The 18,164-nt window shown below is 41.6% G+C and overlaps 1 protein-coding gene across 6 annotated transcripts in view; it reads left to right on the forward strand.

Annotated features, from left to right (window-relative positions):
- The window catches only part of DRP2 (dystrophin related protein 2), a 193,165-nt gene that overhangs the window by 92,792 nt on the left and 82,209 nt on the right, over positions 1-18,164 (forward strand). For all 6 annotated transcript variants that reach the window (XM_069748587.1, XM_069748592.1, XM_069748590.1 and 3 more), the window contains 5 exons: positions 6,315-6,393; positions 6,978-7,038; positions 10,127-10,188; positions 11,801-11,875; positions 13,597-13,798. In XM_069748587.1, coding sequence (XP_069604688.1) covers positions 6,315-6,393; positions 6,978-7,038; positions 10,127-10,188; positions 11,801-11,875; positions 13,597-13,798 — 479 coding nt within the window. The remainder of the gene's footprint in view (positions 1-6,314; positions 6,394-6,977; positions 7,039-10,126; positions 10,189-11,800; positions 11,876-13,596; positions 13,799-18,164) is intronic.

Consider the following 18,164-nt stretch of genomic DNA (forward strand, 5'->3'; position numbering starts at 1 on the left):
CCCATTTATTATCTGTATTCTTATTTCTGAGGATATTGTCCCAGTCTACCAGATTAAGGGCATCTCTAAGCTGGTCAAACTTTGCCTTCCTAAAGTTCAGTGTTTTTGTGACTCCCTGACAAGTCCCCCTAGTGAAAGACAGGTGAAACTGCACAATATTGTGGTCGCTATTTCCTAGATGCCCAACCACCTGCAGATTTGTTATTCTGTCAGGTCTATTAGATAGTATTAGGTCTAAAAGTGCTGCTCCTCTGGTTGGATTCTGCACCAATTGTGAAAGATAATTTTTCTTGGTTATTAGCAGAAACCTGTTGCCTTTATGGGTTTCACAGGTTTCTGTTTTCCAGTTAATATCCGGGTAGTTAAAGTCCCCCATAACCAGGACCTCATTATGGGTTGCAGCTTCATCTATCTGCTTTAGAAGTAGACTTTCCATGGTTTCTGCTATATTTGGGGGTTTGTAACAGACTCCAATGAGAATTTTGTTACCATTTTTCCCTCCATGAATTTCGACCCATATGGACTCGACATCCTCATTTCCTTCGCTAATATCCTCCCTTAAAGTGGACTTTAGGCAAGACTTTACATAGAGACAAACCCCTCCTCCTCTCCAATTTTTACGATCCTTTCTAAACAGACTGTAACCCTGTAAGTTAACTGCCCAGTCATAGCTTTTATCTAACCATGTCTCGGTTATTCCCACTATGTCAAAGTTACCTGTAGATATTTCTGCTTCTAGTTCTTCCATCTTGTTTGTCAGGCTTCTGGCGTTTCGAGCATGCAGTTTAGAGGATTTTGTTTTGTTCCAATCTCCTCGCTGTGGATTGTTTTAGAAATGTTCTTACCTCCCATCTGAGTATGTTTTCCTGGGTCTTCTTTGTTCAAGTCTAATGTTTTTCTTCCCGTCCCCTCTTCTTCTAGTTTAACGCCCTCCTGATGAGTGTAGCGAGTCTTCTGGCGAATGTGTGTTTCCCAGGTTTGTTGAGGTGTAGTCCGTCTCTGGCGAGGAGTCCATCGTACCAGTAATTCACACCGTGGTCCAGGAATCCGAATCCTTGTTGTCTGCACCATCGTTTTAGCCAGTTGTTCGCATCAAGGATCCTGTTCCATCTCCTGGTGCCATGCCCTTCTACTTAGTATAGTATAGTTCCTCTGATTCACTGTCTCTTCCTTCATGCAGGGCCTTAGGTATCCATGGTTACGACCACTGATACAGTGACAGCTAGCTAGTTGCTAGTGGTCGTAACCTTGGATACCTAAGGTCCTGCAATTCCTGCACATGAGTAAAGAGACAGCAAATCAGAAGAATTATACTACATTTCTAATTGAAGGTATTTATTAATATTATTATTATTACACCTACTACATATTGGGATAGGATCTTGGAGATGGGAATACCCCTTTAATCCCATCTTAATGTGATTGTACATCTTTGGAAACATTTTATTTATTTATTTTTAAATGATTAAATGCATGTATATTGTGCATAGTTTAATGTGGTCTGTGACCATAAATCAGCTCAAAGGAGCTCAGAATAAGGCATATAAAAGAGCTACAAACTCCTCGTCATAGCGTGCTGACTTATGGATTCTTCAATATCTCATTCTGCACAACACAGACTATTTTTAATGTAAAATAAAAAAAATACATAAATTGTCATTGCCAATAAATGTACAACACCATGAACCATTTTTTGTGTTTTAATGCTGTAACTACCAATATTATTTGCAGTTTTATTAATAATTATTTAAATATTTTTTATTAAATAATTATTATTTTGTTAACATATAATGAATATAGTAATTATATACGAGATATATATATATATACGAGGGGCGATCCAAAAGTAATGATAATCAATACTAAACACAATGAATATAGTCAAAAAATAAATTTATTTTTCTACATAGTCTTCTAACAAGTCTATACATTTAGTCCATCTCTTTTCTAAACTTAGAATTCCCTTCGAAAAAAATTCTTGATCTTGACCCTCTCTTCGATCTGCCGATACAACTTCTTCAACTTTTTTCACGTTTTCTTCATTGAGGGACGTGGATGGGCGTCCTTCACGATGGTTATTTTCCGTCGATGTTCTTCCCAGCTTAAATTCCTTGGCCCAGCGTGCAACTGTGGAATATGTAGGAGAAGAGTCCCCCAATGTTTCCACCAAGTCGCTGTGTATGTCTTTGGTAGTCATTTTTTTTCAAGCAGAGGTATTTGATGACAGCTCTGAGCTCGTTTTTTTCCATTTTGATGTTCACTCCTCGGCAGTTCATATTCAAATGAATGTGGCTCCCGGGAATCGTGGTCTATTTAAGTAATTTTTTTTCCCTGGACTAGTGGGTACCTAAGAGAGAAGAAAACATTTTATTTTAATTTCTGTGTGCAATAGAAATAACCGATTATCATTACTTTTGGATCGCCCCTCATATATATATATATATATATATATATATATATATATATATATATATATATATATATATATATATATATATAATTAATGATTAGCATCATTCTTTAATAATAACTATGATTGCTAAATACTTATTATTTTTTTACAAGGTTCAGCTATTAAATGTGGTAGATTGTAATCTTTCACATTTAATGGCTGAACCTTGTAAAAAAAACAAATTCAGTACGTACATATTGTATTCATGCCCCTGGGTGCAGCAGTATGAGCTCTCTTCCATAGTAACAACATAAAATTTCCCTAGGCAATGAATAACAATGTAAAAAAAATTCTGCAAACTTTAAATCAAATTCTCTTTAAAGTAGCGTTAATCATAAGGAACCATTCCTTTTCCAAATAATTATTTCCTAAATATACCTTACAAATTAAATGGAGACATTCAGACAATGGCGATTTAACTGACATAAGTCTAAATATCTCTCGAGCCTCTTTCCTTAAAAAAAAAATTGTTCCAGTTTTATGAGCTTGAGTGCTTTAAAGAGGACGTGTCACCAGGTCAAAGGTGTCCGGTTCTTGCTCAGGTCGTATTCCTACCTTTCCCCTGAATATATATATATATACTGTATATATATATACTAGATTGTGGCCCGATTCTAACGCATCGGGTATTCTAGAATATGCATGTCCCCGTAGTATATGGACAATGATGATTCCAGAATTCGCGGCGGCCTGTGCCCGTCGCTGATTGGTCGAGGCAACCTGTATGACATCATCGTCGCCATGGCAACCATTATGACATCTACGTCGATACTGTGCCCGTCGCTGATTGGTCGAGGCGAATTCGCGGTAGACTGTGCCCGTCGCTGATTGGTCGAGGCAACCTTTATGACATCATCATCGCGCCAATCAGCGACGGGCACAGCATGGCGATTATGATGTCATAAAGGTTGCCTCGACCAATCAGCGACGGGCACAGTCTGCCGCGAATTCGCCTCGACCAATCAGCGACGGGCACAGTATCAACGTAGATGTCATAATGGTTGCCATGGCGACGATGATGTCATACAGGTTGCCTCGACCAATCAGCGACGGGCACAGGCCGCCGCGAATTCTGGAATCATCATTGTCCATATACTACGGGGACATGCATATTTCTAGAATACCCGATGCATTAGAATCGGGCCACAATCTAGTATATAACGCATTCTAACGCATCGGGTATTCTAGAATATGCATGTCCACGTAGTATATGGACAAAGATGATTCCAGAATTCGCGGCAGACTGTGCCCGTCGCTGATTGGTCGAGGCAACCTTTATGACATCATGGTCGCAATGGCAACCATTATGACATCTACGTCGACACTGTGCCCGTTGCTGAATCAGAAACGCGGGATTTCTACGTCCTTTATGACATCATCGTCGCTGTGCCCGTCGCTGATTGGTCGAGGCCTGGCGGCCTCGACCAATCAGAGACGCGGGATTTCTACGTCGATACTGTGCCCGTCGCTGATTGGTTGAGGCCTGGCGGCCTCGACCAATCAGAGACGCGGGATGTCTACGTCCTTTATGACATCATCATTGCTGTGCCCGTTGCTGATTGGTCGAGGCCTGGCGGCCTCGAACAATCAGAGACGCGGGATTTCTACGTCGATGCTGTGCCGGTCTCTGATTGGTCGAGGCCTGGCGGCCTCGACCAATCAGAGACGCGGGATTTCCAGGACAGACAGAAAGACAGACAGACAGACAGACGGAAAAACTCTTAGACAATTATATATATAGATACTAGATTGTGGCCCGATTCTAACGCATCGGGTATTCTAGAATATGCATGTCCCCGTAGTATATGGACAATGATGATTCCAGAATTTGCGGCAGATTGTGCCCGTCGCTAATTGGTCGAGGCAACGTTTATGACATCATCGTCGCCATGGCAACCATTATGACATCTACGTCGATACTGTGCCCGTCGCTGAATCAGAGACGCGGGATGTCTACGTCCTTTATGACATCGACCTTTCGGCCTCGACCAATCAGAGACGCGGGATTTCCTGGACAGACAGACAGACAGACGGAAAAACCCTTAGACAATCTATATATATAATTGCCTAAGGGTTTTTCCGTCTGTCTGTCTGTCTGTCTGTCTGTCTGTCTGTCCTGGAAATCCCGGCTCTCTGATTGGTCGAGGCCGCCAGGCCTCGACCAATCAGCAACGGGCACAGCGACGATGATGTCATAAAGGACGTAGACATCTCACGTTTCTGATTCAGCGACGGGCACAGTATCGACATAGATGTCATAATGGTTGCCATGGCGACGATGATGTCATAGGTTGCCTCGAACAATCAGCGACGGGCACAGTCTGCCGCGAATTCTGGAATCATCATTGTCCATATACTACGGGGACATGCATATTCTAGAATACCCGATGCGTTAGAATCGGGCCACAATCTAGTCTATATATATAATTGTCTAAGGGTTTTTCCGTCTGTCTGTCTGTCTGTCTTGGAAATCCCGGCTCTCTGATTGGTCGAGGCCGCCAGGCCTCGACCAATCAGAGACCGGCACAGCATCGACGTAGAAATCCCGCGTCTCTGATTGGTCGAGGCCGCCAGGCCTCGACCAATCAGCAACGGGCACAGCGACGATGATGTCATAAAGGACGTAGACATCTCACGTTTCTGATTCAGCGACGGGCACAGTATCGATGTAGATGTCATAATGGTTGCCATGGCGACGATGATGTCATAAAGGTTGCCTCGACCAATCAGCGACGGGCACAGTGTGCCGCGAATTCTGGAATCATCATTGTCCATATACTACGGGGACATGCATATTGTAGAATACCCGATGCATTAGAATCGGGCCACAATCTAGTCTATATATATATTTGTCTAAGGGTTTTTCCGTCTGTCTGTCTTTCTGTCTGTCTGTCTGTCTGTCCTGGAAATCCCGCGTCTCTGATTGGTCGAGGCCGCCAGGCCTCAACCAATCAGCAACGGGCACAGCGACGATGATGTCATAAAGGACGTAGACATCTCACGTTTCTGATTCATATGCATGTTCTAGAATACCCGATGCGTTAGAATTGGGCCACAATCTAGTTATATATAGATACTAGATTGTGGCCCGATTCTAACGCATCGGGTATTCTAGAATATGCATGTCCCCGTAGTATATGGACAATGATGATTCCAGAATTCGCAGCAGACTGTGCCAGTCGCTGATTGGTCATGACATGATATGACATCATCGTCGCTGTGCCCGTCGCTGATTGGTCGAGGCCTGGCGGCCTCGACCAATCAGAGACGCAGGATTTCCAGGACAGACAGACAGAAAGACAGACAGAAAGACAGACAGACGGAAAAACCCTTAGACAATTATATGGATATATATATATATATATATATATATATATATATATTTTTAGAATCTGACATGCTGTTCTAGTGATATGGGCCTTTAGTTTAGTGCTGCTTTTTATGGTCTCCACAAAGGGGGAGGTGCTCCCAGGGTAATGATGCTGAGCAACCTAAAAACACGCCCCTGAGGATCCTATGAACACCACTCTCTTGTATATGCCATAACAATGTGCACTAAATGAAAAGGTACTGTATTTAGAAAGGAAAAAAATATACAAAAAAATGTAAAACTCAACGGAGCAGCGAAAATAAAAGACAACTTTTGACCTGGTGACAGGTCCTCTTTAGTTAAATATTAATAAGGTATCTCGTATATATTTTAATTATTGTCCCCATTGAACCAGTGATAACGTATCAAATACAAGTTCACACAAATTAATTTGTTCAGTTGTATTTTTTGTTTAGACAATATTTTGTGTAACCTTTAAAATGTCTTTGTGAACACATGGAATGAATGAATCCTGGCATTACTCTTGTGCAGACTTCAGTTACAGAACGCCTCCGGCAGCTGCAGGATGCTCACCGCGACTTTGGACCGGAGTCTCAACATTTTTTATCTTGTGAGTTCCTCTGGTTTTACATTAAAAATTTGAAGTGTTGAGCAAAAAAAAACAAAAACGAACCCACTATTACAAGGAGGGATTATAGTAGACATATGTATCAAGGAATAATGGGCAGAATGTCAAAACGCAGCAGAATAGCACAAAATACGAACAGGTAAGATAGAGAAAAGTAAGACCATGGATGGGAAGATGATGGGTTTTTCCCAGAGTGTTAATTAACTATTAAAAAAAAAAAAGATTTATTCATCAAAGAAAAAAGTCAACAATAATGACACAGTGCGTGAATCTCAGCAATCCCTCCGCAGGAGGGCAAACGTAATAATACAAAAAAACAGAAAGGATGTTGAGTGCGATTGGATAAGATAAGGGACTAACTGCATGATATTTATTCGGGAGACCTCTAAGAGCCATGGGAAGGTCTATTTCCTAATATTAGAGTATTTCCGGGTCATGGAGACCAATTGAGGCTAGGCTGATGAGTGAATAGAATGTAAAATAAAATGCCATAAATGTAAAAAAAAAAATGGGAATAACCCTTTAAGAGATGAGTGATAAAAGACTGACCACATGTTATATTCCAGCTTCCGTACAAGTGCCCTGGGAGAGAGCGATATCGCCCAACAAGGTCCCCTACTATATCAAGTGAGTACGATGTCCATTATTTCTTTGTCTTTCTTCTTCACGTTTATTTATGTTTTGTGCTATTTTGTCTGTATTCGTATTTTTTCTTCAGGTCATTTAATTTCTTTGACTGTTTTCTGTTTTATGAATCACCAAAAACTAGAACAAAGAGTAATTATACTTTAATAGCAAAATATGTATTCAAAATAAGACTTACATAAAATAGATTAGAAAACAGCATAAACCTAATCATATAGAACCAATAATATGAGACTTTCCAAAACATGTATGCACTGTCAAATATGGCTTGTAATGCAAACTAACTAAAAACTGTTTGTTTTTGTTCTATTGCTCATTATTTCTATTGGTTATCTTATTAATTAAATACAATCTAATATAAAAAGCTTTAAACAACAGAAGACTAAAAACATTCATTGATATATATACCTCCAATATATTTGGAGGCTCACAGTAGTGTAGGACAAATCATCAAATTAAGAAAAAAAAAATGATCCTAATGACAATAGCAAGAAATATATACAGCTATAAATAGCTAAGGCCAGAGTGATAGTGCAATTATTAAATATCATGGGAAATACTGAAAATAAATATAAAACAAATAGTAAAGATGTTTTTAGGAATCCATAGAAGCATACAGTTAGGTCCATATATATTTGGACAGAGACAACATTTTTTTAATTTTTGTTATAGACATTACCACAATGAATTTTAAACAAAACAATTCAGATGCAGTTGAAGTTCAGACTTTCAGCTTTTATTTGAGGGTATCCACATTAAAATTGGATGACGGATTTAGGAGTTTCAGCTCCTTAACATGTGCCACCCTGTTTTTAAAGGGACCAAAAGTGGTGTGGGCAATCCCTTCGTTATTTCATTCTCAATTAAGCAGATAAAAGGTCTGGAGTTGATTTGAGGTGTGGTGCTTGCATTTGGAAGGTTTTGCTGTGAAGTAAACATGCGGTCAAAGGAGCTCTCCATGCAGGTGAAACAAGCCATCCTTAAGCTGCGAAAACAGAAAAAACCCGTCTGAGAAATTACTACAATATTAGAAGTGGCAAAATCTACAGTTTGGTTCATCCTGAGAAAGAAAGAAAGCACTGGTGAACTCATCAATGCAAAAAAAAACCTGGGCACCCACGGAAGACAACAGTGGTGGATGATCACAGAATAATCTCCATGGTGAAGAGAAACCCCTTCACAACAGCCAACCAAGTGAACAACACTCTCCAGGAGGTCGGTGTATCAATATCCAAATCTACCATAAAGAGAAGACTGCGTGAAAGTAAATACAGGGGGTTCACTGCACGATGCAAGCCACTCATAAGCATCAAGAATAAAAAGGCTAGACTGGACTTTGCTAAAAAAAAAATCTAAAAATACCCAGCACTGTTCTGGAATAACATTTTTTGGACAGATGAAACCAAGATCAACCTCTACCAGAATGATGGAAAGAGAAAAGTATGGCGAAGGCATGGTACAGCTCATGATCCAAAGCATACCACGTCATCTGTAAAACACGGCGGAGGCAGTGTGATGGCTTGGGCATGCATGGCTGCCAGTGGCACTGGGTCACTAGTGTTTATTGATGATGTGACAAAGGACAGAAGCAGCCGAATGAATTCTGAGGTATTCAGAGACATACTGTGTGCTCAGATCCAGCCAAATGCAGCCAAACTGATTGTCCATCTGTGGTATGAAACGATGACCAATGACCCAAAACATAAAGCCAAAGCAACCCAGGAGTTTACCAAAGCAAAGAAGTGGAATATTCGTGAATGGCCAAGTCAGTCACCTTATCTCAACCCAATTGAGCAGCATTTCACTTGTTAAAGACTAAACTTCAGACAGCAAGGCCCACAAACAAACAGCAACTGAAAACCACCACAGTGAAGGCCTGGCAGAGCATCAAAAAGGAGGAAACACAGCGTCAGGTGATGTCCATGAGTTCAAGACTTCAGGCAGTCATTGTCAACAAATGGTTTTCAACCAAGTACTAAAAATGAACATTTTATTTAAAATTATTGTATCTGTCCAATTACTTTTGGTCCCTTTAAAAACAGGGTGGCACATGATAATGAGCTGAAACTCCTAAACCCTTCATCCAATTTTAATGTGGATACCCTCAAATGAAAGCTGAAAGTCTGATCTTCAACTGCATCTGAATTGTTTTGTTTAAAATTCATTGTGGTATTGTCTATAACCAAAATTTGAAAAATGTTGTCTCTGTCCAAATATATATGGACCTAACTGTATGTACACTTTTAGAATAAACATATTGCCTCAATACGTTTATATTACAAGTAGTCACCAACTAAAAAGACCAATGTGTCAACGTCAATCTGTGACATAGCATCAATGTAGTAATATATAAACATTTTACCAATATAGTATGGATAGTATAAATATAAGGTATTGTATTGGTGTCCACAGGTTGCACAGCCTCAAAAACAAACTCATAAGCCTCTATCCCTAGCCTTGGCCAGACGCTAACCAAACAGAACAGACCATGGCTACTCATACATGGCTGAGGTAGCCCCAACTCGGTCAAGCAAAACAGCACCCACAGATATTTGTGGATCTCTGCACGCAGCCTGTGCCGACTTTTCTCAGAAAGATATTCTGATCTGTAGCGGGATCAGCTGAGTCGCCATGTAGAGGCTCATAACTCTGTACCCCAGAACCTCAATAAAATGACGGCCACCCTTCAAGAAGAGTGGGATTCCATACCTCTTTAGCTCCAAGACACATCCAGTCTGGTCAGCTTCCCTGAGCTGACTGACTTAGATGAACACCTAGGCAGTTTATATGCAGGGCTAGCCAGTTGCAGTAATCAAATTATGCAGAGCTAGGATGTAATCCTAGTCTACCTGGCATTGCTACATATCCTCCCCCTCTGCCCAAAGCTGAGGGCAGTGCACCATCTGCCAACATACTGGTGACTGTCATCATGTTTACAATGAGTCTTCTAATGAACACTTGTTTCTGATTGTCAGCTTGCCTGAGGGAGTCTCTACAGTTTTTGCATTGTTTGTCCGGGGGCAGAGTGCTGGTGATTGCTTAGCGTTACCTGTCTGTTCTTTACATGCAGCCATCAGGCACAAACTACTTGCTGGGATCATCCAAAAATGACGGAGCTGTACCAGGCACTTGGTGAGATTTTAACCCCTTACTCCAAATTCTGTTTTGATGGTTAATAAAACATTATTTCTTGTATCAGAATAAAAAGTATAAGTACAAATGATGCCGAAATCACAGGCAGTAGCTGTCTTATGGACTGACCTGGGTTGGAGTAGTGGTATTGCAACCACCAGGGGCAGCACCGGCAGGTAGAGTAGTCAGAAATTTTTTTCCTTACCTTAACACTATTCAGTATTCCCTGGGCTGCTCTGTCGCCTGCTGTTGGGGAATGTTCAGACATTGTGGATTTGATGTGGAATTTTAAAGGGAACTTGACCACTGACAGGTGGGTCCCCAGTGGCTTCTTCTTGCCCCCACCTCTGATGGACCGGTCTCACCCTGTGTGATTGTACAGGGACATACATGTGAGTCACTGGGTAGACCCCCGGTGGCTTCTTCCCACCCCACCAGCTGATATACAGGTCTCTCCCTGTGTGCATGTACAGGAACATGCCTGTGAGTCACTTGCACCGGGTGGACCACCGGTGGCTTCTTCCTGCTCCCACCCCTTGATTGACATGTCTCTCTCTGTCTACTTGTACAAGGACATACCAGTAAGGCACTTGCACCGGGTGAACCACTGGTGGTTCCTTCTTGCCCCCACCCCTTGATTGACAGGTCTCTCCCTGTGTGCGTGGGCAGGGACATACCTGTGAGTTACTGGCACCAGTTGGGTACCCTGCGGCTTCTCCCCACTCCCACCTTTTGATTGACAGGTCTCTCCCTAAGTCTGTGTACAGGAACATACCTGAGAGTCACTGGCATCGGGTGGACCACTGGTGGTTTCTCCCTGCTCCCACCCCTTGATTGACTGGTCTCTCTGTGTGCATGGGCAGGGACATACCAGTAAGACACTGGCACCGGGTGGGTACCCTGCGGCTTCTCCCCACTCCCACCCCTTGATTGACAGGTCTCTTCCTAAGTCTGTGTACAGGAACATACCTGAGAATCACTGGCATCGGGTGGACCACTGGTGGTTTCTCCCTTCTCCCACCCCTTGATTGACTGGTCTCTCTGTGTGCATGGGCAGGGACATACCAGTAAGACACTGGCACCGGGTGGGTACCCTGCAGCTTCTCCCCACTCCCACCCCTTGATTGACAGGTCTCTCCCTAAGTCTGTGTACAGGAACATACCTGAGAGTCACCGGCATCGGGTGGGCCGCTGGCAGCTTTTAGCGTATGTTTTTCTCAGAAACGCTGCATTGTCTCAGCATCAAACATACTCATACAGGCAGTGCCTGATGCAATCTGCTGGGTTTCAGGCAGCATGCATCAGTTGTTATGTTAAAAGAAGACAACAATCCATTGAATTCAACTTATAACCGAACTTGTTGATCCGAAGGAAATCAAAAACCCCATGAGGCTCCACATACGGTAATCAGACAGGTTCCCTAAATCAAGGTCCCATCGCAGAATCTAGTGCCCATGAAGTTTTTTCAAGAAAGACGTCCAGTCCCTCCTTGAATGTCTTCTTTATTATAAGAACTTATTTTTCTAGCAGTACTGTATATTAGAGAATTAATTCTTTCATATATTTTTTAATGATCTGGTATAATTATTGTGTTTTATATGTTTTTTTTCAGGAGATTTAAATAACATAAAATTTTCTGCATACCGAACAGCGATGAAACTGCGAAGAGTTCAAAAGGCTCTAAGATGTGAGATACAGTGGCTTTAACGTGGTGTAAATGTATCTGCCATATACACGGCATGTTTCAATATTTAGTATATTTTATGTTGGATGCTTACGTAGTTTTGAGCGCATTCATAGCATTTTTTAAGCAGTTTGATTTCCAATTAAACCTTTCCTGTTTATACAAAGAATTATCCAAGATAAATTATCCCCCCCCCCCCCCCCCCCAAAAAAAAAAAAAAAAAAATTAAATAATAAGAAAAGGGCTGATTCAAAATGACAAACTAAGCATTGCTTACTGGTGAAGCCCCTGTCACGCCCGGAAGCAGCTCAAATGCTTGATGGGTTATTTTCAAGCATTTACTACACTTGACCCTTTTTTATTTAGGAAATAAAGGAAACTTTATTGAGAAAAGTTAAGTCAAAAGTTAAAAATCCCAAATCTCCAACGTTCTACTATTGACCTTGACTTGACAAGAGCATAATAAGAGGGAAGCCCAAATCTTCTTGTTCTTCTGTTTTTCCTCCACATTCAGCATTATATGATAGACCCGTGGTATACTAGCTGGATCGATACAATCCTCAGCTGCAGATATATAAAATTCCCCTGTCTATGCTTCCTATGTGTACTGAATCTACCTTGTATTTCTATACCGCTGGAAATACAGCGTGACATGGTTCTCCCCGCCTCCTGCTTGTAAAAGCTGTCAGTGAGAAAGTCACAAGCAGGAGACAAGTGTAATCGCTGTCGTGCAGAAAATACTGCCATTTAATGATGTGTATCAGGAGACATCAGTTCTTTGTCAGTGATCTATCACTTGGTACTATTAGATAGGACTCAGAGCAGTTCAAGTGCAGTGTGATGAGACTCTGCAACCTCTGTCTTGTAATAAATGAGAGGTGTGGACACAAAACGGTGCACACATTTGGCTGTTTCCTAATTTATCACCCATTATAATAAAGGATGGACGCTACATGCACAACAATTTCCCAACAGAAATGTCGACCAAATATGCTGTTCTTGAGACTGATGGAGTTGCCTGCCACACCCATTAAATATGAATAGTAAGAAAAACTGTGCCGGCGTACAGAAATTAATAACATCAATAATGCTTATTTATTTCTTCTTAACACAGCAGTAACCAGTTTAAGCATGGAAGACAAGAAGAGAACAATCCGATTACGCGTTTTGAACCATTGTGGCCCTCAGTCGTATCATGGATGGTTGGAAATGCAACAGGTTTGAAACTCATAATCGGATGGGTCTCTTTTTGTCCTCCATGTTTGATATGGCTCACTGCTAATTTAAGAAGATCCAAGTAAACATTATTAACTTTCTTCCATTGTGGACGTTGCCATCATTTCTCTTACTTTTATATTGGCTCCTCTGCTGGCCGTTCGGTCCTGGTTTTCGGGGTGAGATGACTGCCTCTTTTGTACATTAAATATTAATGGTATGTTTAGTCAAATGGCCTAGGATGATCCAGTGGGAAAATGCATTACTCATGGCCAAGTACTAATTAGTAGTCAATGTTTCTACTCTGCATCTGAAATCGAATGTATTTCAACATCTCCGGGGGAAGGGATTGTTATAAAAAGCTGTCATACTAGGACTGTCAAACTAATTTTGCCACTTTCTCTGCTCTTCTTTTTCATATACCCAACTTTCTATTTCTCCTTTTTCCCTCACCATTTGTGTTCCTTCAACCACCTCTTCCTTCACTCCTTTGTTGGAGCGTCTTGTAGTGGACTTAGTCACCCTCCCCCTCCTCTCTCAGGTACTTAGTTGTGATATCCTGCAGTCTTCAGATCGCTCCCTCGATGTTCTCGATGTCATACGATGTTTGAGTTCACTATACGAGCGATTAGAAGAAGACCGTGGACTGTTAGTCAATGTGCCATTGTGTGTGGACCTGGCCCTCAACTGGCTGCTTAATGTCTTTGATGGGTACGCAACTGAAAACTTTCCTCATGTGTGACTTCTATTAACCACTAAAACAATTAGGCAATATTCTATATGATGAATATTTACAAACTTAGTACATAAACTAATGGGATGTATTTCATGACTAGGAGTAATATAAAAAGGCGAAAAAGCCATTAATATCTAACAATGTTAATATTTCAAGCGCCTGACTTTGCTAATACAGTTTATTACGTTTAATAAACATCTTGTGATTGGTACCAGGGATAAGACATTCCTGAAGATTTCAGGGGAGGTTTATTCTATTTTATGTTTGATTTTTTTGAGATTAGAAGGAACATAGAGCAAGATCTAGTCACTGGGAGACATTGACCCAACTATTTGCATTATGTGGTGTAAAAAAAAAAAAGACCTAGGAAATCTTGACACGTCTTTTTTGGGCAAAAATTTGCAACTTAAAAAATATATACAATTTAGATTCTGCTCATGACATTTAAAAAAAATGTGCATACGGTTTGGTGAAGGGGCATGGCTAACAACGGCTAAGCAGGCAAACTCTGGACTTACACCACTTAGCAGACTTGTCTGAAGTTCTCTACCTCAAGACTTAGTAATGTATGTGAGTGGAACAAATATTTGTGTGTGTAATATATACAGTATTTGCACGTGTAATTAGTATTTACTTGTACAATATGTATTTGCATGTGTAATACAGAGTGGAAAATAAGTATTTGATACACGGCCAATTTTGCGAGTTTTCCCACCTACAAACATTGAAGAGGTCTGTAATTTTTATGGTAGGTACACTTCACCTGTGAGAGACAGAATCTAAAAAATAGAAAAATAAAAAATCACTTTGTATGATTTCTACATACCGTAATTAATGTGCATGAAATAAATATTTGATACAATAGAAAAACAGAAGTTAATATTTGGCACAGAAACCTTTGTTTGCAATTTGGACCTTACAAGTCCTGCAGGCTTTTAATCCATGACAGCATTGTGTTGCTAACGATAATGTTTGAGGTTGTGGTCCTACCTCTCTTCAGGTCATTGACCAGGTTCTCCTGTGAAGTTCTGGGCTGATTCCTGACCTTACTCAGATCATCCTTATCCCACGAAACAAGAGCATGGAGCCCTAGACTGAGGAAGACTGACAGTCATCTTGTGTTTCTTCCATTTCCTAATAATTGTGCCAGCATTTGTTGCCTTCTCATCAAGCTGCTTGCCTATTGTCCTGTAGCCCTTACCAGCCTTTTGCAGGTCTACAATTTTGTCCCTGGTGTTCTAAGACAGCTCGTTGGTCTTGGCCATGGTGGAGAGGTTGGAGTGTGATTGAGTGTGTGGACAGGTGTATTTTGTACAGGTAACGAGATCAATCAGGTGCAATTAATCCAGGTAATTAATGCAGAGTAGGAAGCTTCTTACAGAATAACTAACAGGTCTGTGAGATCCAGAATTCTTGCTGGCTGGTTGGTGATCATATACTTATTTTGTGCAATAAAATGCAATTTAATTATGTAAAAATCATACAATGTGATTTTCTGGATTTTATTTTTAGATTGTAGGTACTCAGTTGAAGTGTACCTACGATAAACGACAGACCTCTCCATCCTTTGTAGATGGGAAAACTTGCAAAATTGTTAGTGTATCAAATGCTTATTTTTCCCACTGGGTACTGTACAGACCAAAAGTTTGGACACACCTTTTCATTTAAAGATTTTTCTGTATTTTCATGACTATGAAAATTGTACATTCACACTGAAGGCATCAAAACTATGAATTAACACATGTGGAATTATATACTTAACAAAAAAGTGCAAAACAACTGAAATTATGTCTTATTTTCTAGGTTCTTCAAAGTAGCCACCTTTTGCTTTGATGACTGCTTTGCACACTCTTGGCATTCTCTTGATGAGCTTCAAGAGGTAGTCACTGGGAATGGTTTTCACTTCACAGGTGTGCCCTGTCAGGTTTAATAAGTGGGATTTCTTGCCTTATAAATGGGGTTGGGACCATCAGTTGTGTTGTGCAGACGTCTGGTGGATACACAGCTGATAGTCCTACTGAATAGACTGTTAGCTGTTTTTTTCTTGCCATAATACAAATTCTAAGTAAAGAAAAACGAGTGGACATCATTACTTTAAGAAATGAAGGTCAGTCAGTCCGAAAAATTGGGAAAACTTTGAAAGTGTCCCCAAGTGCAGTTACAAAAACCATCAAATGCTACAAAGAAACTGGCTCACATAGGACCGCCCCATGAAAGGAAGACCAAGAGTCACCTCTGCTTCTGAGGATAAGTTTATCCGAGTCACCAGCCTCAGAAATCGCAGGTTAACAGCAGCTCAGATTAGAGACCAGGTCAATCAATGCCACACAGAGTTCTAGCAGCAGACACATCTTTACAACAACTGTTGAGAGGAGACTTTGTGCAGCAGGCCTTCATGATAAAATATCTGCTAGGAAACCACTGCTAAGGACAGGCAACAAACAGAGGAGACTTGTTTGGGCTAAAGAATACAAGGAATGGACATTAGACCAGTGGAAATCTGTGCTTTGGTCTGATGAGTCCAAATTTTAGATCTTTGGTTCCAACCACTGTGTCTTTGTGCGACGCAGAAAAGGTGAACGGATGGACTCTACATGCCTGGTTCCCAGCGTGAAGCATGGAGGAGGAGGTGTGATGGTGTGGGGGTGCTTTGCTGGTGACACTGTTGGGGATTTATTCAAAATTGAAGGCATACTGAACCAGCATGGCTACCACAGCATCTTGCAGCGGCATGCTATTCCATCCGGTTTGCGTTTAGTTGGACCATCATTTATATCTCAACAGGACAATGACCCCAAACGCATCTCCAGGCTGTGTAAGGGCTATTTGACCAAGTAGGAGAGTTATGGGGTGCTAGGCCAGATGACCAGGAATCCACAGTCATTAGACCTGAAACCCAATCGAGATGGTTTGGGGTGAGCTGGACCGCAGAGTGAAGGCAAAAGGGCCAACAAGTGCTAACCATCTCTGGGAACTCCTTCAAGATTGTTGGAAGACCATTCCCGGTGACTACTTCTTGAAGCACATCAAGAGAATGCCAAGAGTGTGCAAAGCAGTCATCAAAGCAAAAGGTGGCTACTTTGAAGAACCTAGAATATAAGACATAATTTCAGTTGTTTCACACTTTTTTGTTAAGTATATAATTCCACATGTGATAATTCATAGTTTTGATGCCTTCAGTGTGAATGTACAATTTTCATAGAAAAAAAAGAGACAGCTGACAGCACATCAAAAAAAAAATATATGTATACCGTATATACTCGAGTATAAGCCGAGAATTTCAGCCAATTTTTTAGGCTGAAATTGCCCCTCTTGGCTTATACTCGAGTCATTCCCAGGGGTCGGCAGGGGAGGGGGAGCGGCAGCTGTGTAATCATACTCACCTGCTCCTGGTGCGGTCCCTGCACGCCCCTGGTTCCCCGGCGCCAGCAACTTCTTCCTGTAGTGAGCGGTCACATGGTACCGCTCATTACAGTAATGAATATGGACCCGACTCCACTCCAATGGGGTGGAGCCGCATATTCATTACTGTAATGAGCGGCACCATGTGACCGCTCACTACAGGAAGAAGCTGCCGGCGCCGGGGAACAGACGTGCAGTGACCACGCCAGGAGCAGGTAAGTATAATGCAGTGCGCGGTATTCACTTGTCCCCGTTCCACCGTCGGCGCCACTGCATCTTCCACGTCTTCTGCAGTAACGCTCAGGTCAGAGGGCGCGATGATGCGATTAGTGTGCGCGCCGCCCTCTGCCTGAACAGTCAGTGCAGAGGACGGGGAAGACACAGCGGCCCCGACGGTGGAACAGGAAAGATGAGTATAGCAAGTGCCGGGGGCCTTAGAGGTGAGTATGTGATTTTTTATTTTTTTAAATCTCAGCAACAGCATATGGGGCAAATGTCTGTATGGAGCATCTTATGGGGCCATGTGCAGCGTTATATGGGGCAAATATCTGTATGGGCCCATGTACAGCATTAAATGGGGGAAATATCTGTATGGAGCATCTTATGGGGCCATGTGCAGTGTTATATGGGGCAAATATCTCTATGGGGCCATGTGCTGTATTATATGGGGCAAATATCTGTATGGAGCATCTTATGGGGCCATGTGCAGCGTTATATGGGGCAAATATCTGTATGAGGCCATGTGCTGCATTATATGGGGCAAATATCTGTATGGAGCATCTTATGGGGCCATGTGCAGTGTTATATGGGGCAAATATCTCTATGGGGCCATGTGCTGTATTATATGGGGCAAATATCTGTATGGAGCATCTTATGGGGCCATGTGCAGCGTTATATGGGGCAAATATCTGTATGAGGCCATGTGCTGCATTATATGGG

The sequence above is a fragment of the Ranitomeya imitator genome, chromosome 2 (genome assembly GCF_032444005.1).
Source record: "Ranitomeya imitator isolate aRanImi1 chromosome 2, aRanImi1.pri, whole genome shotgun sequence".
NCBI classification, from domain to species: Eukaryota; Metazoa; Chordata; class Amphibia; order Anura; family Dendrobatidae; genus Ranitomeya; species Ranitomeya imitator.